The 16324-nt window shown below is 40.1% G+C and overlaps 1 protein-coding gene across 3 annotated transcripts in view; it reads right to left on the bottom strand.

Moving 5' to 3' along the window:
* Positions 1–16324, bottom strand: part of PAX3 (paired box 3) — a 96042-nt gene that overhangs the window by 29751 nt on the left and 49967 nt on the right. For all 3 annotated transcript variants that reach the window (XM_060151265.1, XM_060151266.1, XM_060151267.1), the window contains exon 5: positions 1631–1836. In XM_060151265.1, coding sequence (XP_060007248.1) covers positions 1631–1836 — 206 coding nt within the window. The remainder of the gene's footprint in view (positions 1–1630; positions 1837–16324) is intronic.

The following is a 16324-nucleotide window of genomic DNA, read 5'->3' as shown; positions in this document are numbered from 1 at the left end:
ATGATCCCCTCTTGTTTACTCCAATAAAATCTCACCCTTTCCTCTTCTCGACTCTCACTGCACTTCAGCTCTCTCTAACGCACTTATCATCTCGGCTTTGTTTTTAAATTATTCATGCGTTTACTTTATTACCCATTAAATATTAGTTCCTTGAGAAATTTGTCTTAATTCATCTTAGTGTTCCTTGGCCTTCCTAGCACTGTGATGATCAGAAAGAAAGTCAAGTTGAAGGAAACAATCCCTCTGACTTGGCTCTGCAGGCTACGAGAGGCTATTCCAAAATAGTCTGTGATAGGAGAGGCAGTTAGATGCTTATGGGAAAGTGTCGATCAATCTGGAGACCATATCAACTGCCTAGTTCGCTGCTGAGTCCCCAGCCTCACTCTAACTATGAACGTCAAGTATCTGGCAATAACATGACGTTTCCAGACAAGGTAACTTCACTCCTGGGGCAGTAAGGGGTTCCAGGATACCCTGAGGCATTTGTAATCTTTCCAACCATGCTTTACTGCCTTGAGAAGAAAGTTCATTACTCATAATGAAACATTATTCTATCACTCAATAGAAACATATTACACCAAAGTAGCCTTTCCAGAGGGTTCAGAACACTTCTGAGTTGAAAAGATAATTTAAAATGTTCTTTAAATAATATAGTTACTTGCAATGCTTCTAGACTTAAAGGAAGGGATTTTACCTTATATAACTTTGCACATCTTCATAATTGAAAGGCCATAGGGAGGAAGTGTATGGAATCCAATTACCTCGATCACTTACTAGCTACATGACTTTGGGTAGCTACTTAAATAGTCTGAGTCTCAGCTTCCTCATCTATAAATTGGGGATATTAATAGCACCAACCTAGGGTTTTAATGGTGAGTAAATGAACTGATTCTTATAAAGCATTTAGAACAGTGCCTGGCACAGAGTAACCACTCAAAATTTTGCTATTATCTATGTACCACCCCCAAAGTCTATACAGTGCTTGGTACATAACAAGGATTCCTGAAATGATATAATGTGAATTGACACCCTTCTCTGTGATACATCTGATATAATTACATTCTCCTCATAATGACAACCAAAGTCTAAAATAAGAATGTCTACTTTCATAAATACAAAAAAAAATACTAAGAATACAAAGAAAGCTAATTAAATGGATCACAGTTTTAAATCTATACATATAAAATACTTGTATCAAATAATGTAATAGAAAAGAAGCCAAATATAGCCATCACATCAATCAATTTAATTGGACTTATCAACCTATTAAGAGGAAAAGGAAAACTTTCTGACTGGTTAGCAAAGTAATATGTTGCTGTATACCACAAACATACCTTGGGGGAGATGGCGGGGCAGGGGGCAAGGGGGGTTGTTGGCAGGAGGTGCTTGGACCAAGCACATGCCATAAAATGGAAACGGAGGTCATGACGTCGTTATCACGACACGGCGAAATATGAAGGAAAGAAATGAGAGAGAAAGGAAGAACTTTATAATGTGAGAGGCTGCCATGCACAATGAAGGACCATTCCTGATATATTTACTTTCTTGGTCTGAAACATGCTTTAGAGGAGAAGACACTCTTGTTTCCTGTGTGGGTTTAAGCAGGAAGGGGATGTTTGGATGTCAGTACCTGTACTCGGGCCTCGGTGAGCTTTGCCCTCTGGGCCAGTTCCTCCCTAGTGTAAATATCAGGATAGTGAGTTCTTTCAAAAGCCCGTTCCAGTTCTTCAAGCTGCTCTGCTGTGAAAGTGGTTCGGCTCCTGCGCTGTTTCCTCTTGAGCGGTAAATCTGGTTCAGAGTCGATGTCAGAGCCTTCATCTGATTGGGGTGCCGAGGCTAAAAGCACAGGAGAAAAAAAGTGATCAAATGTGAATCAGAAAACAAGTCTGGGGAGTTCACTGGTAGCTGAGCAGTGAGGATTCAGCACTGTCACTGCCATGGCCCGGGTTCGATATCTGGTCAAGGAACTGAGATCCCACAAGCTTCTTGGAGTGCCAAAATATGAAAAAAAAAAAAGTCTGACCAAGCTATAATGATTCAAATCCTAGTCTAAAGTACATTCCCAATGTCCTCCCACTGACACAAAGCCCCTCCTTGCAGTATTACATTATTAAATGGTATTTAATCTCTTCCCCTATCCCATCTCCAAGGCCCCCAGGCAGAAATAATGGCTCTCTGCACCTGTCATTCTAAGCCCATTATGAACTCTTAGAAAGCAGAGACAGGCCTTACTCCATGTTTCTGGCCCATGTCCTTAGCCTTTAATGGGTACTCCGTTCTTGTCTAATAAATGAATCACATTTAATCTGGTTCCTGATCAATCTTCACCAGCCTTTAGACCAGGAAAAAATTTGTTAAAAAGTGATTTTTTAAATTAATATTCCAAAACTGACTTCGTATCTAAAAAGGCAATAATCGTAAACTAGTGCAGGATTCCTATAAATTTGTAGACTGTACCGCTCCTATAAGAAACACTGTGTTAAATTTACTCTCTCATTGCCAGATATTAGGAAATGCTTTAAGGAGAGTTTAGATATTGTTAATGCAAATCTCAAGAACAGACTCAGGAAGAAGCAGGCATAGTCTACTAAACTGTTTCTAAACAGAAGTTCAGAGTCTGGGTCTGAGAGGCAGCTGCTTAGGACCGCTGCCTAGTTTGAGGAGCGCAGTGCAAAATAAAAACGCAGGACCCCCGTGTTCACAGGTTATCACGAATTTCAAGATGGCAACTACAGAGCATAAAACTAAGCACGGGGCCTTCTGCACATGGGGCCCTGAGCGACTGCATAGGCCACACGTCCCTGAAGCCAGCCTTGCTACAGGCCTCCTCCTCACCAAAGCTTGAATTTGCCTGTCTGAGCACGCATCAGGAAGGAGACCTTCCAGTTTTAGTATGCAGGCGCCCAAGAAACCGGAGGAGGAGTTGGGAAATTAAGTCGAAATTGGCATTAATAATGCAATTTAGCGTCTGTGAGTTGTGACAGTAGAGCACCTGTTGGCCAATAGCAGGTTCTTCAGCTTGAGGATGCACCAGACATAGGGCTCTCGGTAGGAGAGCAGCCCCCTCCCAGAGGCCTGGCCCTCAGGACAGTGGCAGAGGTTGTCAGAGGGCTACCAGGCCACAGACTCTTGAGTGTAGCGTGGGATCCAGAGCAGCCTTGCCCCTGAACACATGCAAATGCTCTCAAAACTTCCCAAATAACTGGAGGATCCTCTGGGGAAGAGGCTGAGGTGTGCTGTCAGCAAATGAGGAGAGAAAGCCAGAAAATTGTAGATGACTAATGTCAACGTCAAGGTAACTCACTTCCGCCCCCCAGGCTGGTAGAACCTGGGGAAATGCCGGAAGCGCTAGAAGCAATCCTAAAATGAAGTATCTCCTATACTACTAATTCTCTTTTCTCTTAAGCTCAAACTTAGTTCTGCCCTATAGAAATTTAAAATTTCATTTTACTTCAGTATAAATTATAAGCTGCCCCAAAAGGTACACATCCAAAATAACCCACAAATATAATTTTAAGTTTTCTAATATTTTAGTCCTTCTACATTTTATTCACATTCAAATACTGTGAAATTAAGAGAGTAAATTAATAATATATATGACAAATCAAAGAAAACCGATACATAGAAGCAAAAGGGAATTATAATATGTAATTAATGCTCTACTGTATGTTAGCCATTAAGCTTGGTTTTTCAATTGTTCTCTAATTTAATGTAAAATGGTCTAATTTAATATAAATCTTATTTTAGGAAATGTTAGTATTAACTGAAAGAAAGAAAAATAGACTTTAAGTATGCTAACACTTTACAGGAGTATTAACATGCTAAGAAATATGTCATTCATTGCATTATAAACTTCAAAAGCAGCCAATACAACTTACATGTGTATACCTTTAATAAACGTGAACCAAATTAAAAGAACAATAATTTGTGCCTAATTGCAGGGCAGCGGTTCTCAAACCTCTGGAGCATCAGAATCCCTGGAAGAACCTATTAAAAACCAGATGGCTGTCCCCTCTTCTTATTCCATACGTCTGGGGTGGGCTCTGAGAATTCACATTTTTAACACATTCCCTGGCGATTGACGCTGATGTTACTGATCCTGGACAGACACTTTGAGAACGCTCTGCAGAACATTTCAGATTAATTATTCACTTCCCCCTCAAAATTCCCAAGTATATAAAATATTTTCTGCCACAATTTATCCAAAAAATTGCTCCCACCTGTATTTTTTTCCGTTATAAATAATATACTCCCCAAGAAACAGATTACTCATTCCCCTAAGAAGAAAATAAATTTTTATAAAATGTTTTCCTTCCATGCTTCCAGTTTCTGTTGCCCTGACTTTTCTGTCTAAAGTGAATTCAGGTGAAAAACTCAACAGCATTTAAGAACTGACCAAAATCTCTCCTCTGCCTGTGAGAACCTTAAATCTTTGCTTGCACTTTCTCTTACTATGACCCCATTAGGATAATAGTATGTGGAAATTTTCATGTTTCCTTTGGGAGTCTCTGGGGCTAGTAAATCCTCCCAAGTAAATATGATGTGCCATGCACTGTCAGGTCAATTAATCAAAATCATCGCTGGTTTCTGGAGAAAGAGGGCTGCTTAGATGTACAAGTACCAACCAGAGTTAATTCTGAGGGTCAAGACCACTGTTTCACCTTAACAATTAACATCCCCCAGAATAGAAGCTCTATGAGCTCAAGACCCTTCCTTTGCCTTGTTCATTGCTAGAATTACTGCTGGAACATAATAGGTGCTCAATAAATACATGCTGAATGACTAGAAGTACAGGAGAAAAATTAAGTTTTGAACCAAAACTCACTTTTCTGTCACAATTTTACATCTTTAAAATGGAAATTCTGCTCTTTTGAGTCACCCAACTACCACTTATAGATGAGCTTTGGGGCGGGGGTTGTGAGTCCTTGAAAATCACTTGGAAATTCTTGCAAGTACTTGCATGCCTGAATTTTTCTAGGAAATAATTACCAATTTTTTCAAAGAGGATTGTGATTTTTAAAAAAAGATGAAGAACCACCAACAGTCAGTGATAAACAAGATTCAAGACTATCTGAGTTCAATAGCACAGCATGTACCACCAAAAATAAATTTTTCTTTAACAAGCTAGCAAATTACTACTTTTATTCCTAGACTGTTTATTCAAAAGCAATCCAAAGGTTCCATCTAACTAGGAAAAACTCCAAATAGCATCATTTTAAAGACACTGAGGAAACGATTTGCCTGATTTTTCTGCTAGAAAATTATCTGAACCAGCTGATCATTTTTGACACGATGAAGCCACAACCTTACAAGTCAATTCTAACTTTTCCCCATCTGTAAACTCCAAAAGGATGTGGGCTTTAAAAAATGTTCAGTCAGCAACCCTAGATTAATCTACCAGCTAGGAAATACTAGCTCTTTCTAAAGATGGAAACACTACCATTTCTTATACTACTCAATAGAATTAAAATGTTTTTTGTGGTTTTTTTTAATTTATTTTATTTTTGGCTGCGCTGGGTCTTCATTGCCGCGAGCAGGCTTTCCCTAGTTGCGGTGAGCAGGGTCTACTCTTCATTGCAGTGCACAGGCTTCTCATTGCGGTGGCTTCTCTTGTTGCAGAGCACGTGCTCTAGGCAGGTGGGCTTCAGTAGTTGTGGCTCACGGGCTCTAGAGCGCAGGCTCAGTAGTTGTGGCGCACGGGCTTAGTTGCTCCGCGGCATGTGGGATCTTCCTGGACCAGGGCTTGAACCCGTGTTCCCTGCATTGGCAGGTGGATTCTTAACCACTGCACCACCAGGGAAGCCCTAAAATGTATTATTTACACAGAACATGGTTCACAATAATGTCCTAAATTTGAATCATTCAGTTTTTACCAAAAACAAGTCTAAAACTTAAATCCCATTTTAATAGCACAAATTAAATCAATCCGTTGAAGTTCTATTTTACATATTTAACTTTACTCAAGATACTGGAACAAATTCGATACTAGATACCAAGTATCTAATCTTGCTAAATATTTCAGCAAAGTAAAAACAAGGCCTTTCTTTCAGACAGCTTGACAGAAAGAAATTATTTTTTTTCTGTGAATAATATTTAAGCTATGACTTGAAAACTACAAGCAGTGTTAGCAAGACAGTTATCTAAATGCTAATAAATTGCCAGGATATAGCAACTAGATTAAATATAATTTCTTCAGTCTATTTATACTGTCTGGCCTTAATTTTTTTTTTTTTTTTTTTTCGGTACGTGGGCCTCTCACTGCTGTGGCCTCTCCCGCTGTGGAGCACAGGCCCCGGACGCGCAGGCTCAGCAGCCATGGCTCACGGACCCAGCCGCTCCGCGGCATGTGGGATCTTCCCGGACCGGGGCACGAACCCGTGTCTCCTGCATCGGCAGGCGGACTCTCAACCACTGCGCCATCAGGGAAGCCCTGGCCTTAATATTAAAGGGAGACTTTCATACATTTAAGTTGCTCAGTCACATTCTACACCTGCCTTCACAAAGTTTGCTTTACTGTTCTTTAGAGATATTGTCCCCTAATTTGAAATTCCAGAATAGTTCTCATAAGAAAATCCATATCAATACATAATACACGGTCCTTTAAGTGGAGATTTTATTGTTTTAATTACATAAAAATTCTCAGATTTTATCCTAATCCATATTCTTATCAGACTTTGAAAGTTTTGACTCTATTACCAAAACCCCTTCACAATCCATTCTCTGACTTACACATTTGTTTAACTCAATGTCACCAATGAACCTGAAGCAAACCTTCCCAAGAGGTGGAGAATTTCTCTCCTTTCCTTATGTAACTACACAAAAACCCGTGAAGTAAATACTCACCCCAGAAAAAGGAAAGATTCAGAGAGGTTATTCAGGTCACACAACTTGGAAACTGGGATTTGACCCAGGTTTATGGGACTTCGGAGAACTCTCTCTCATCTAGCCTGGAGTGTTCTAAATAGGTGTTGAGTTTCTTTATCACACACACACACACACACACACACACACAAACAGTCCCCTTTTGAAGAGGAATACCGGAAACACACCAAAACAGGAATCCCAATGTAAATCATTTAGCTGATTGCCACTACTATTCTTATTTGTCCCAAATTTTCAAAACTTCTTAGAACCAAATGAAATTGACAGAAATACAACAGTTTAATCAATAGTATATGCCAAATCAATTTCCCAATTGAATTTAATTCAACAAATATTTATTGAATTCTTTATATATTCAAAGTATAGATGTTTAACGACAATAAAGCACTAAGAAATGGATCAATTTTCCAAGATATTGAATGAATTTAAGAAATTAAAGCAGTCAGTCTGACCATGTGCAGTCTCCATTAATAATCATCACAGACGCTTAGTTCTAAGATCCAGGGTCAATAGGGAAAATACTACTGTTCACAAGCAGTTGAACTGATCACTCTGTTTATATCTTTATTAAAGTCTTCTTTTTTGATATTAAAGGCACCTTAGTGAAAGGATATCAAGAGCTGTAAAGTAACCTCAAATTCTTTTTAGGCAAAAGCGTAGGAATAAAAACTTGAAATCTGTTGGGATATTCACAAGTTATTCAGCAGAAACCTCAGCGCGATCACCAGGAAAATGTCACCTCTCACCCAGGTGCCTGAGTGTTTCAACTCTGTGCTTTATTCTTAATTTTAAAAGAAGCTCATTTCTTCTTTTTCTATGTTAAGCTAATTCTAGGTCTTAGGAGCAAAATTTTTAGTTATCCCAATCATCTCACATTAACTCCCCAAATCAACCTTGGGAAAATGGACATTTTCTGCTTAAAGAAAAAAAAAAAAGATCAAGCATAGGCAACAATCATACCCCATAGGATTACAAATTCTTCTTTCGGAAACAAATCAAACTGGGAGGAGAAGGCAGAAGTATTACCACCAGCGGACCAACCATGAAGTTTAATTAAAGAAGGAATTACAGAATTAGAGAGTATGTCTTTGTCTGTTAACCCCTTGTGACCTCTTCTATAGCCTCAGGAAATATTTCATCCTAGTTAATGCTATTATACATGAGATCTTACCTCAATTTTATAGGGATTTAGTCACGTGGAATTCTATAATTATTGGTTTCCAGACCAGTATAATTCAGAGATGGGAGACAGGCAAAAAATGGAGAGCCAAAATCATTCACAAGCATGCACTTGGCACACTGTCTTTCTTCTCAGCAAGACTTTTCATCTGAATAATTAAAGAATCAAAACATGACAACCATTTAAACTCTATGTTTTCCCCAGATATAACACAATGCAATTTACAGACACGGGAGGAGGTGGGGGGAATCTCTCTCTGCAGGTTTTGAGGCTGAACTTCCTTGGTCAACTGTCATTTATTCTAAGACAGCCTCAGACCAAATCAGATGGTCGTCCCATCTGTACTAACCTTTCCAAGCAAAACCTGTCAGCGTCGGCACTCGAAGCTATGTTTCACCGATGAAAGAACAAGATACAGATAAAAATCGTGCCTAAGAGCCCCACAAGGTGGTTTCACCCTGTGTCAGACAGCATGAAGGTATTTCAGAAGTATATCCCATGAGGTCTTTAACGGGTCAACTTGAAGTTGGATGTACTTACTTGGCTAATTGTAGAATGTCTCCTGTGCTTGTGAGTTTTACCATTCAACACCAAGGGGACAATGGGACAACTAACTGTTTTCTGATCTGAAATAGCCCTTTTACACTGAGAGAGATGTGAATGACCTCTCTCGTGTTTACTCGGGTGAAAATCAGGAAGAGTCTGATATTCCCTCACAGACCCAGAGTAAATGACAAATGACACTTTCCCTTTGTGATCTTTGGGATTTTTGTTGACTTATTTGGAGGCTTTTGTTGGATCCCAAGAAATGGCCTGTGGCCGAGGCCTATTCTACCGATTTCCACGCTCCATCTGTGGAATCCATCAATGGAGCGTTTACCCTCATTCAGGGCTCTGACACCTGCCTGGCAGGGAGCAGCAGACACAAAGAAAGCCGGAGTGGATGAGAAAGGGGAGGTTGGGTGTTTTTTTTTTCCAGAGGAGGGAGGAGGGGGAGGTTGAAATGGAAGCACAGTAGGGGTTAATCCAAGCCAGTTGAGAGACTTCAGCACCTGGAAGCTTCTCTGCCACATTAATTCACAAGCTAAGAAGTAATCGGCAACATTATTTTTTTTAATGTTTTTAAATTGTATATAAGTCAAGAGAAGAAAACAAGAAGAGACCCCGCTGAAAGGAACAAACCAAAGATTTACAACAAAACCCTAAAGTAGATCTAGAAAGCGGGTGTGACCTAACAAACTCAAGCTATCTAAGGAACTTTCCAGAATTCCTAACTCAGAACTAGGATTTGAGTAATTGTGACCATGATCGTTGATAAACTAGGAGAGATAGTTTATAACCTGATCAGTGGCCTCTTGGCGGGTGGCGGGGGGGAGGGGGGGGTCAGGGGGTCTTGTTTTGCTTTTATTGCCTCTACAACTTCTCCCCCAATTTGCCAGTCCAAAAATCTTTAGCAAGTGAAAAAAAACAAAAAAAAAGCAGGACAGTGTATGGCAAGAATATTCTGGGCTCTCTCTCGGAAAGGTTCTTTTAAGAACTCTAAATCTAATTAAGACCCTCCAGCCATTCACCTACTCTCGTTCCCGCCCAGCAGTCCCCATCTGGGGGCTGCAGAAATGTAACGCCGGTCCCCTCCCCTCTGACCCAAGCCCTTCCCTCGGAAGCCGCCTTCTCACAGCACGGGGTCATTAGAAGGAAAATAAGCTCCTGCCAGGTTGGTGCTAATCAAAATAGCGCAAATAAACCCTGACACTCAACAACTCCCCGAGTCCCTGCTGCCCTGGGAGGAGAGTACAGATTGGTTATGAATATGGCCGGCCGCGGGGGCAGTCCAGGAGGGCCGCGCGTGCTCCGGGGCCCGAGAGTGACTTGAAATGCACAACATGGACCATTGGGTGTTTATTTAAGATAAGGGCTGACAAGCAGAGGCTGGCTGAACGGCCAAGCTGCCTCCGAGGCAATGAGCTGCGTGGCCCTAAAGACCTCGGATCCTGAGGTTCTAATAACATTGAATTTCAGGTGTGTGTTGGATCTCAATCCACGTTACACTGAGGAAATGTAATCCGGTGGAGTTCCCTCCTAACAGCCACTACCTGACCATTAGTCACTTAAAAGGCCTCCTTTGTAACAACACAGCTAGAAAGAGGCTATTTCTCCTTCACTTATTGCAGCCCCGCTAGTGATTATTTTTAGTAGCTGTATTCGTTGATGTGTTTAAGTAAAAACATGTTTGTGCCCTTTCTTTTCCCCGACACAAGCAACATGTTGCTTAAAGGAGCCACAAAATCCCAACCAAACTGCTGTTTCAGCACCTCCTTCCAAAGGCATAAAGTGAAGAAGGAATCGTTACTACTTTTGGGGACCCTGACAGTGACCCAGATTAACCCAGTGGCTTCTTAAACCCTTTATTTTGAGATCTATGTGTGTGTAACAAGAATCCTTTTAACGAAATGAATCTCTCTCATCAAGCAAAGATGAAGCCGCACTTCCCTACCCGACCCCGGCAAATGATTTCTACTCGCAAATATTTGTTTTCAATGGCTTTTTGAAACTTCGTGGTAACCACCACCAGCGTGTTTCAAAGAGAAAAAAAGAAAATGTGTTGCTATTCAATTAGGAAAACCGATTAGTTAACTAATTAGTCAGCTAACAGCATTCTAAGAATAGTCTCCCCTGATAAGAACTTTCCTCCCTCAAGAGCTTAAAAGTCAGTCATAATTAAAATTAAGAGCCAGAGCTCTCTCCGTGCTGAAGTCTCCGTGTCTCTAAAAGCAGTAAGCTAGGTTTTGGTTTACTGGGACTGGATTGCAGGGAGCAAAGAAAGGTAATTTGCACACTGAAGGGGAACAGGAAAACAGTAGTTCTTGTGAAAGGAAAAGGGCCAAGTGACTTTTATTTACAATTGCCAAGAGAGAGGCCATTATTGACCATATGTGCCACAATTGCCCTCTTATCACGGGCTGGCCATCATGTCCTTTGGGAGCTGTTAATGAACTGGGTAATTGAGCTGCTGACATGTGTTACCAAAACAAAACAATAGGAAGAAGAGACAAATGAACATTTTATTTGCCAATCAGAGTAGGTTCAGCTTTTCAGGGAGCTGCAGCTAAGTAACTGACTGAATACATAAAACAGTGCATTGAGAGCAAGCAGATGCAGACACAATAATAGTTAACTGACAGCTTATGGCCCATCTGTGCTTAACATTTTGTTAGAGAAATTACTTGACTTGCTAAAGAGACAAGTCATACATCTGCCCCAAGTGCTGCATTATAAGAGATAAATCATCAGCTAAACTGTTTCATGACAATGAAAATGACAATGCTTATTAACAGTTATGCTGGGATATTTTGTCAGCACAGCTTGACACAGTTATTACTTACTAAAAGTGTGACAACTCATAGATATTCAATGGAATTGAGTCAGGAAAGAAAATCAGGACACAGCAAACAAGTTGAAAGAACAATAGGCATTTTTAATCTCTCAGGATTAAATATGCATTTCTAAAATGTTATGAATGAAAAAAATAAATGCATGAAATAGAACATAAGATCATGTTCCATATAGTAATTATATATCTTTCTTCCATTTACACCTTATTTACGCACAACTGTAGAATATTGGAAATGCTCTCGTTCTGGGTGGCTTACCACTAATATCACCAATGATATCAGTTTAAGAAATAATTGTGGCTAGCCATTTTACGTTCCCAAACATACCTTCTTTTCCTCCTTTGGGAAAATATTTCTCTAATAGGGAAAGAAAAACCATGTTGCAAAACACCCACTTTATGAGGAGATTTAGCTTATGTTTTTGTTACTGCATCTGAATTGATACCATATTTTTTGGTCCAAGTGTTCATCCACTGCCATGTAGAACAACTTAATTCTGAAATCATTTTTATGTAAACTGGTTAACTAGAGGCAGAACATGGATCTCTCAAAGCCCTTCTTGTGATAGTTCCTTCAACATTCTGGCAAAATCACCTCCATAACAGTAGTAATGATATAAGAAAAGCTGCTATTCACTGATTTACTGACAGCTTACTATAGCCAACCACTGCTTCCAGCGTTCTTTATGTGCATTTTCTTTCATCGTTACCAAAACCCTATTGGAGTATTGTCATCCCCATTTTACAGATGAGAAAAAAATGAGGTCTCAAGAGTAATGTAACCTACCTGATCAATGAGAACTAAGAGAGGCTACCCAAATATAAGATCAACGAGTAACATTGTTATTTGAGGAACAGGTCGGTTAAACCATGGATGTGGGTTTTCTTCCAAGTCACAGTCAACCCTATAAATCCGTTGCGAAAACATGACCATAAAAGGTGAGTGATATTTTCCATGGTGGTTGGTGTATGTGAAATTATGTTACATACAGTTACTAAGAAAGAATTCTGGCTATGAAACCCAAACCTTAACTATATTTACAGAGCTTTAAATAAGACACAGTTGACAAAGAACCACCCTGCCTTTATTTTCCACTATCGAATATTTCTGCTATTGTGTGCATCAGTCATTTAAAAGTCAACAAATAAACTAAGGCTGAATATATAAAAGAGGTGACCAGTTACACAAAGAGCCTTTCAGCAGGTAGGAAACAAAAGAACGCTTTTGCCACCCTTACGAAGACAAGATAACCCAAGACACACAAAACCTAAACAACTAAACTTTGTCAGGATTAGCATGACTGGGAGATGTCTGGAAAGGAGAAGAAAGGCAGATTAAAGAAGAAAGTTAAATACTACACTTTTTGTGCCAGAAACCAACCAAAGGAGTTAAGAAGAAAAATGACTAAGAGACCTGAAATACCAAAGCAAAACATTTACAGCATTTCAGAATCAAAGGAAGCAACTTTTGGCCAGTCCCTTCATTTTGCAGTTGAAGGTCAGAAAGAGCAAGTAGGGTTGCCCCAAATCACACATCTTTCAGTAAACATTTACTGAGTGCCTAAGATTTGGCTGGTATTGTCCTTGGCACCAGGCATGCAAATATGAATAATGTATGGCGCTTAAACTAAGAAAGTAAAACTCAAATCACCTAACTCCCTCTCCAGTGCTCTTTCCAGTGAATCACAGTAAAGTATCACTATATACGGAAGATAATCCAGCCATGCCCTGCAGCAACAGGAAGATTAAGTGGTCTCTCAAGGCTGAAAAACCTAGATACATTATTTACTAAATAACAGAGCCATAGATTCTGTGCGCCTGTGATCTTTAATACAGAGATCAAATTAGTACATAAATGCTTTAACTGACACCTACCATATGGTATTTCAAGATTGTTTCTTTGCTTTTCGTTTTCTCTTGGGTTCCAAAAGGAAGAAAAGAGGCAGTATGGGAAGCTTGTTTTGAAAATCCAAATCTTATCTGGGTCAATTATTGCTTGTTGGAAGATAGAAAGAGGTAATAACTGAACATAAATGAAAGAGGAAACTTTTCCTGGAGGCAAAAGAGAAGGCTGAGCTTAATTCTCCCTGGCAAACGCATTAGTAGCAACATCAAGGTCATCATCAGAAATCACTCATGGGAGACCTACTGTGCAAGTAGTACTTTGATGGAGGCCGGGAGGAAAGGGATAATGAAGAGAGTGGGATTTCTCTCCATCCTGCAGAGGTATGATGCTCAGACTTGGAAGGCTGGCTTCCAAATTAGTGTCCTATCCCACCAGAGGACCCCAGGAGGAACTGGCAAACCAGTCGAGATGACTAAGCAGATAATGGTAAATGATACATCACTGTCCTTAGTCAGATACGGATGGCTGATTTTTGAAATTTTGTTTTCTTCTCTTTGCATATAAGCAACAGTCATCGTTGAATTCGGAAGAGATGATACCAAAGGTTTGGACAAACAAAGCAGTAAGCCATGGTAGAAGACCCCCGGCTCTAGAGACAAGCCAGTCTACTCCAAATGCCCACCTGGCCACTTCCTCTCTGATTTGGGGCAAGCTGCTTAACCCTCTGAATCGGTTCTCTCATTAGTAAAGTGTGGTTTAAAACATAGGCTTCAAAGACTGGTTTTAAGGAAAGAAGAGTTTGTGAAGCACAGAACAGCTCCTGATGTACAATATATCCTCCGAAAATGTGGTCCTCTGCATCCCTTCACCTTCATATTATCCAACCCCACCGGGCATTAAAAAAAAATACCATGAAAAAAGGCTCTCTAAGTTCTAAGACTCAGAGAGAAAAACAATCAACAAAACTTTGAAGATGTATGTAGAATTTCCGGATTTTGTGAAATAAGAGCATTATCCTGTCTCTCATCTGCTTCCTCTTCTGAAGATCCTGCCCATAATCAGCCAGTATATACATATCCACTTACAAAGGATATTCAGTTCTTGCTCCATTTCCAATTCCCTTAAAAATCTACAACGTAGCCCAGGATACTCTACTCCTCCTGGCCCAGGGCACGTGTCTGTGCTGTGGGATCAATGGTTATGGTAGCTATGAAAGTAAATAAATCCTGTGCTCCCAAACACCTCAAGACTTAAACGAGAAGGCTGAGCTTAACAAAAGTCAGGCAAACAGCCTAAAAGAAATTAAGTATATTGACCTCTCCTTTATGCCAACATTCATTTCGATTTCCATGGGGAAGAACTTTGAGTATGTTTGCTTGGAGGCAAATTCTCATCTTCAATTTTGTCTACTGATATGAATCTATATAGGCAAAATGAAGCATAGTTGTGACCAATTCACTATCTTCTCATTTTGATTAGTGGCCACAACCAATGTGAATAGGTCAGGTACCCAACTCTAGAAAAGAAAAAAAAAAAATCAAGAACTCCTTCAAAAGCAGGCTTCTATGTGAATTGTTGGGCAATTGCCTTTCCTCTCCACATTAGCTTTCCAGGAACTATCTTGCAGAGCTGGAAGGAAATGAATAAGGAAGTTTTAGGTAGGAGAGAGTAAGGGAGGGGAGGACAGAAGAGGAAAGAACAGAAGAGAAGAGGGTCAACTTTCCTTCCTCAAGAAGAAGAGTAATAACACAATAAGTGATTTCAGAGTTAGTGGGTTGACCCCAGGCACTCCTTTCTCCAAAAGGCTCTGATGACAAGTCTTGTTGAGTTAGGAATGCCTGCTCGGACAGAATGGGGCGGGCAGAGGGTAAGGGTCTGAAAATGTGTCCTGATCTTCGGCAGCTTTGAATAAATTAAGGACCCTCCTGGATGCTGACCAAATGTAGTCCTACTCATCCTTCCCACCCACACCAGCCAGTAATTTTAACTGGAAATCACCCCATCAATATGTAAGGATAATGCCAGCATTTAAAGACTATGTTGCCAATTTAGTTCAAAGTGAAGCCCTACTCTTCGTCACCCAATTGTAAGCTTAATCCTAAGAAGAGTTTCTTGGACAAAATACATTTCTTATTTTGTTGTGGATTTTTGACTTTACATTATAAAGGTAAATTACATTATAAAATAAAATTTGAGCAGTGTCTAAAATTAGAGATCAGATTGTATAAATGGATGGGTGGACGGACGCATAGATGGATGGATAGATGGATGTATGAATGTGTAGATGGATCAAGAGAGAGATATAGATTGGCCAATCTCCTTTACCGTATTTCTTTCCATTCTTTTGTTCCGTGTATATTATTAACGAAATATAAGTTTTTAATAAAAACCCTCTCTTGGGCTTCCCTGGTGGCGCAGTGGTTGAGCGTCTGCCTGCCGATGCAGGGGACACGGGTTCGTGCCCCGGTCCGGGAAGACCCCACATGCCGCGGAGCAGCTGGGCCCGTGAGCCATGGCCGCTGAGCCTGCGCGTCCGGAGCCTGTGCTCCACAACGGGAGAGGCCACAACAGTGAGAGGCCCGCGTACCGCAAAAAAAAAAAAAAAAAAAAAAACCCTCTCTTGATTAGCTACACAATTAAAAAGTAAATAAATGTTTTTCCTCAAGTATTGAAATGAATTTGTTGTTTTAGAATAACAACAAAATTGTTTGGTTGGTAGTATTGTTGATATGTAAAAATTTCACTTGAGTTCTGAGGTTATGTAGGGTGCTTCCAATTTGCTCATCGAAACTTGTAGATACATTTGAATGTACAAATATAAGCATTTGCCCATGAGGACCGAGATAAATGACGTGTATTCACACTGCGTTCACATGTGAATGCAGTTATGCAATTCATTCAAACAAGCACTGAAGCCACTGTCATACATCTCTCTCTCCACTCTCACAGTAAATAAGCCACAGTTTTAAGAAAGCTTGTCAAAGGCCTGAGTCATCAGAGGTGGTTGTCCTTACTGACCACTCCT

The sequence above is a fragment of the Lagenorhynchus albirostris genome, chromosome 6 (assembly GCF_949774975.1).
Source record: "Lagenorhynchus albirostris chromosome 6, mLagAlb1.1, whole genome shotgun sequence".
NCBI classification, from domain to species: Eukaryota; Metazoa; Chordata; class Mammalia; order Artiodactyla; family Delphinidae; genus Lagenorhynchus; species Lagenorhynchus albirostris.
This window is presented reverse-complemented; position numbering and strand designations above follow the sequence as displayed.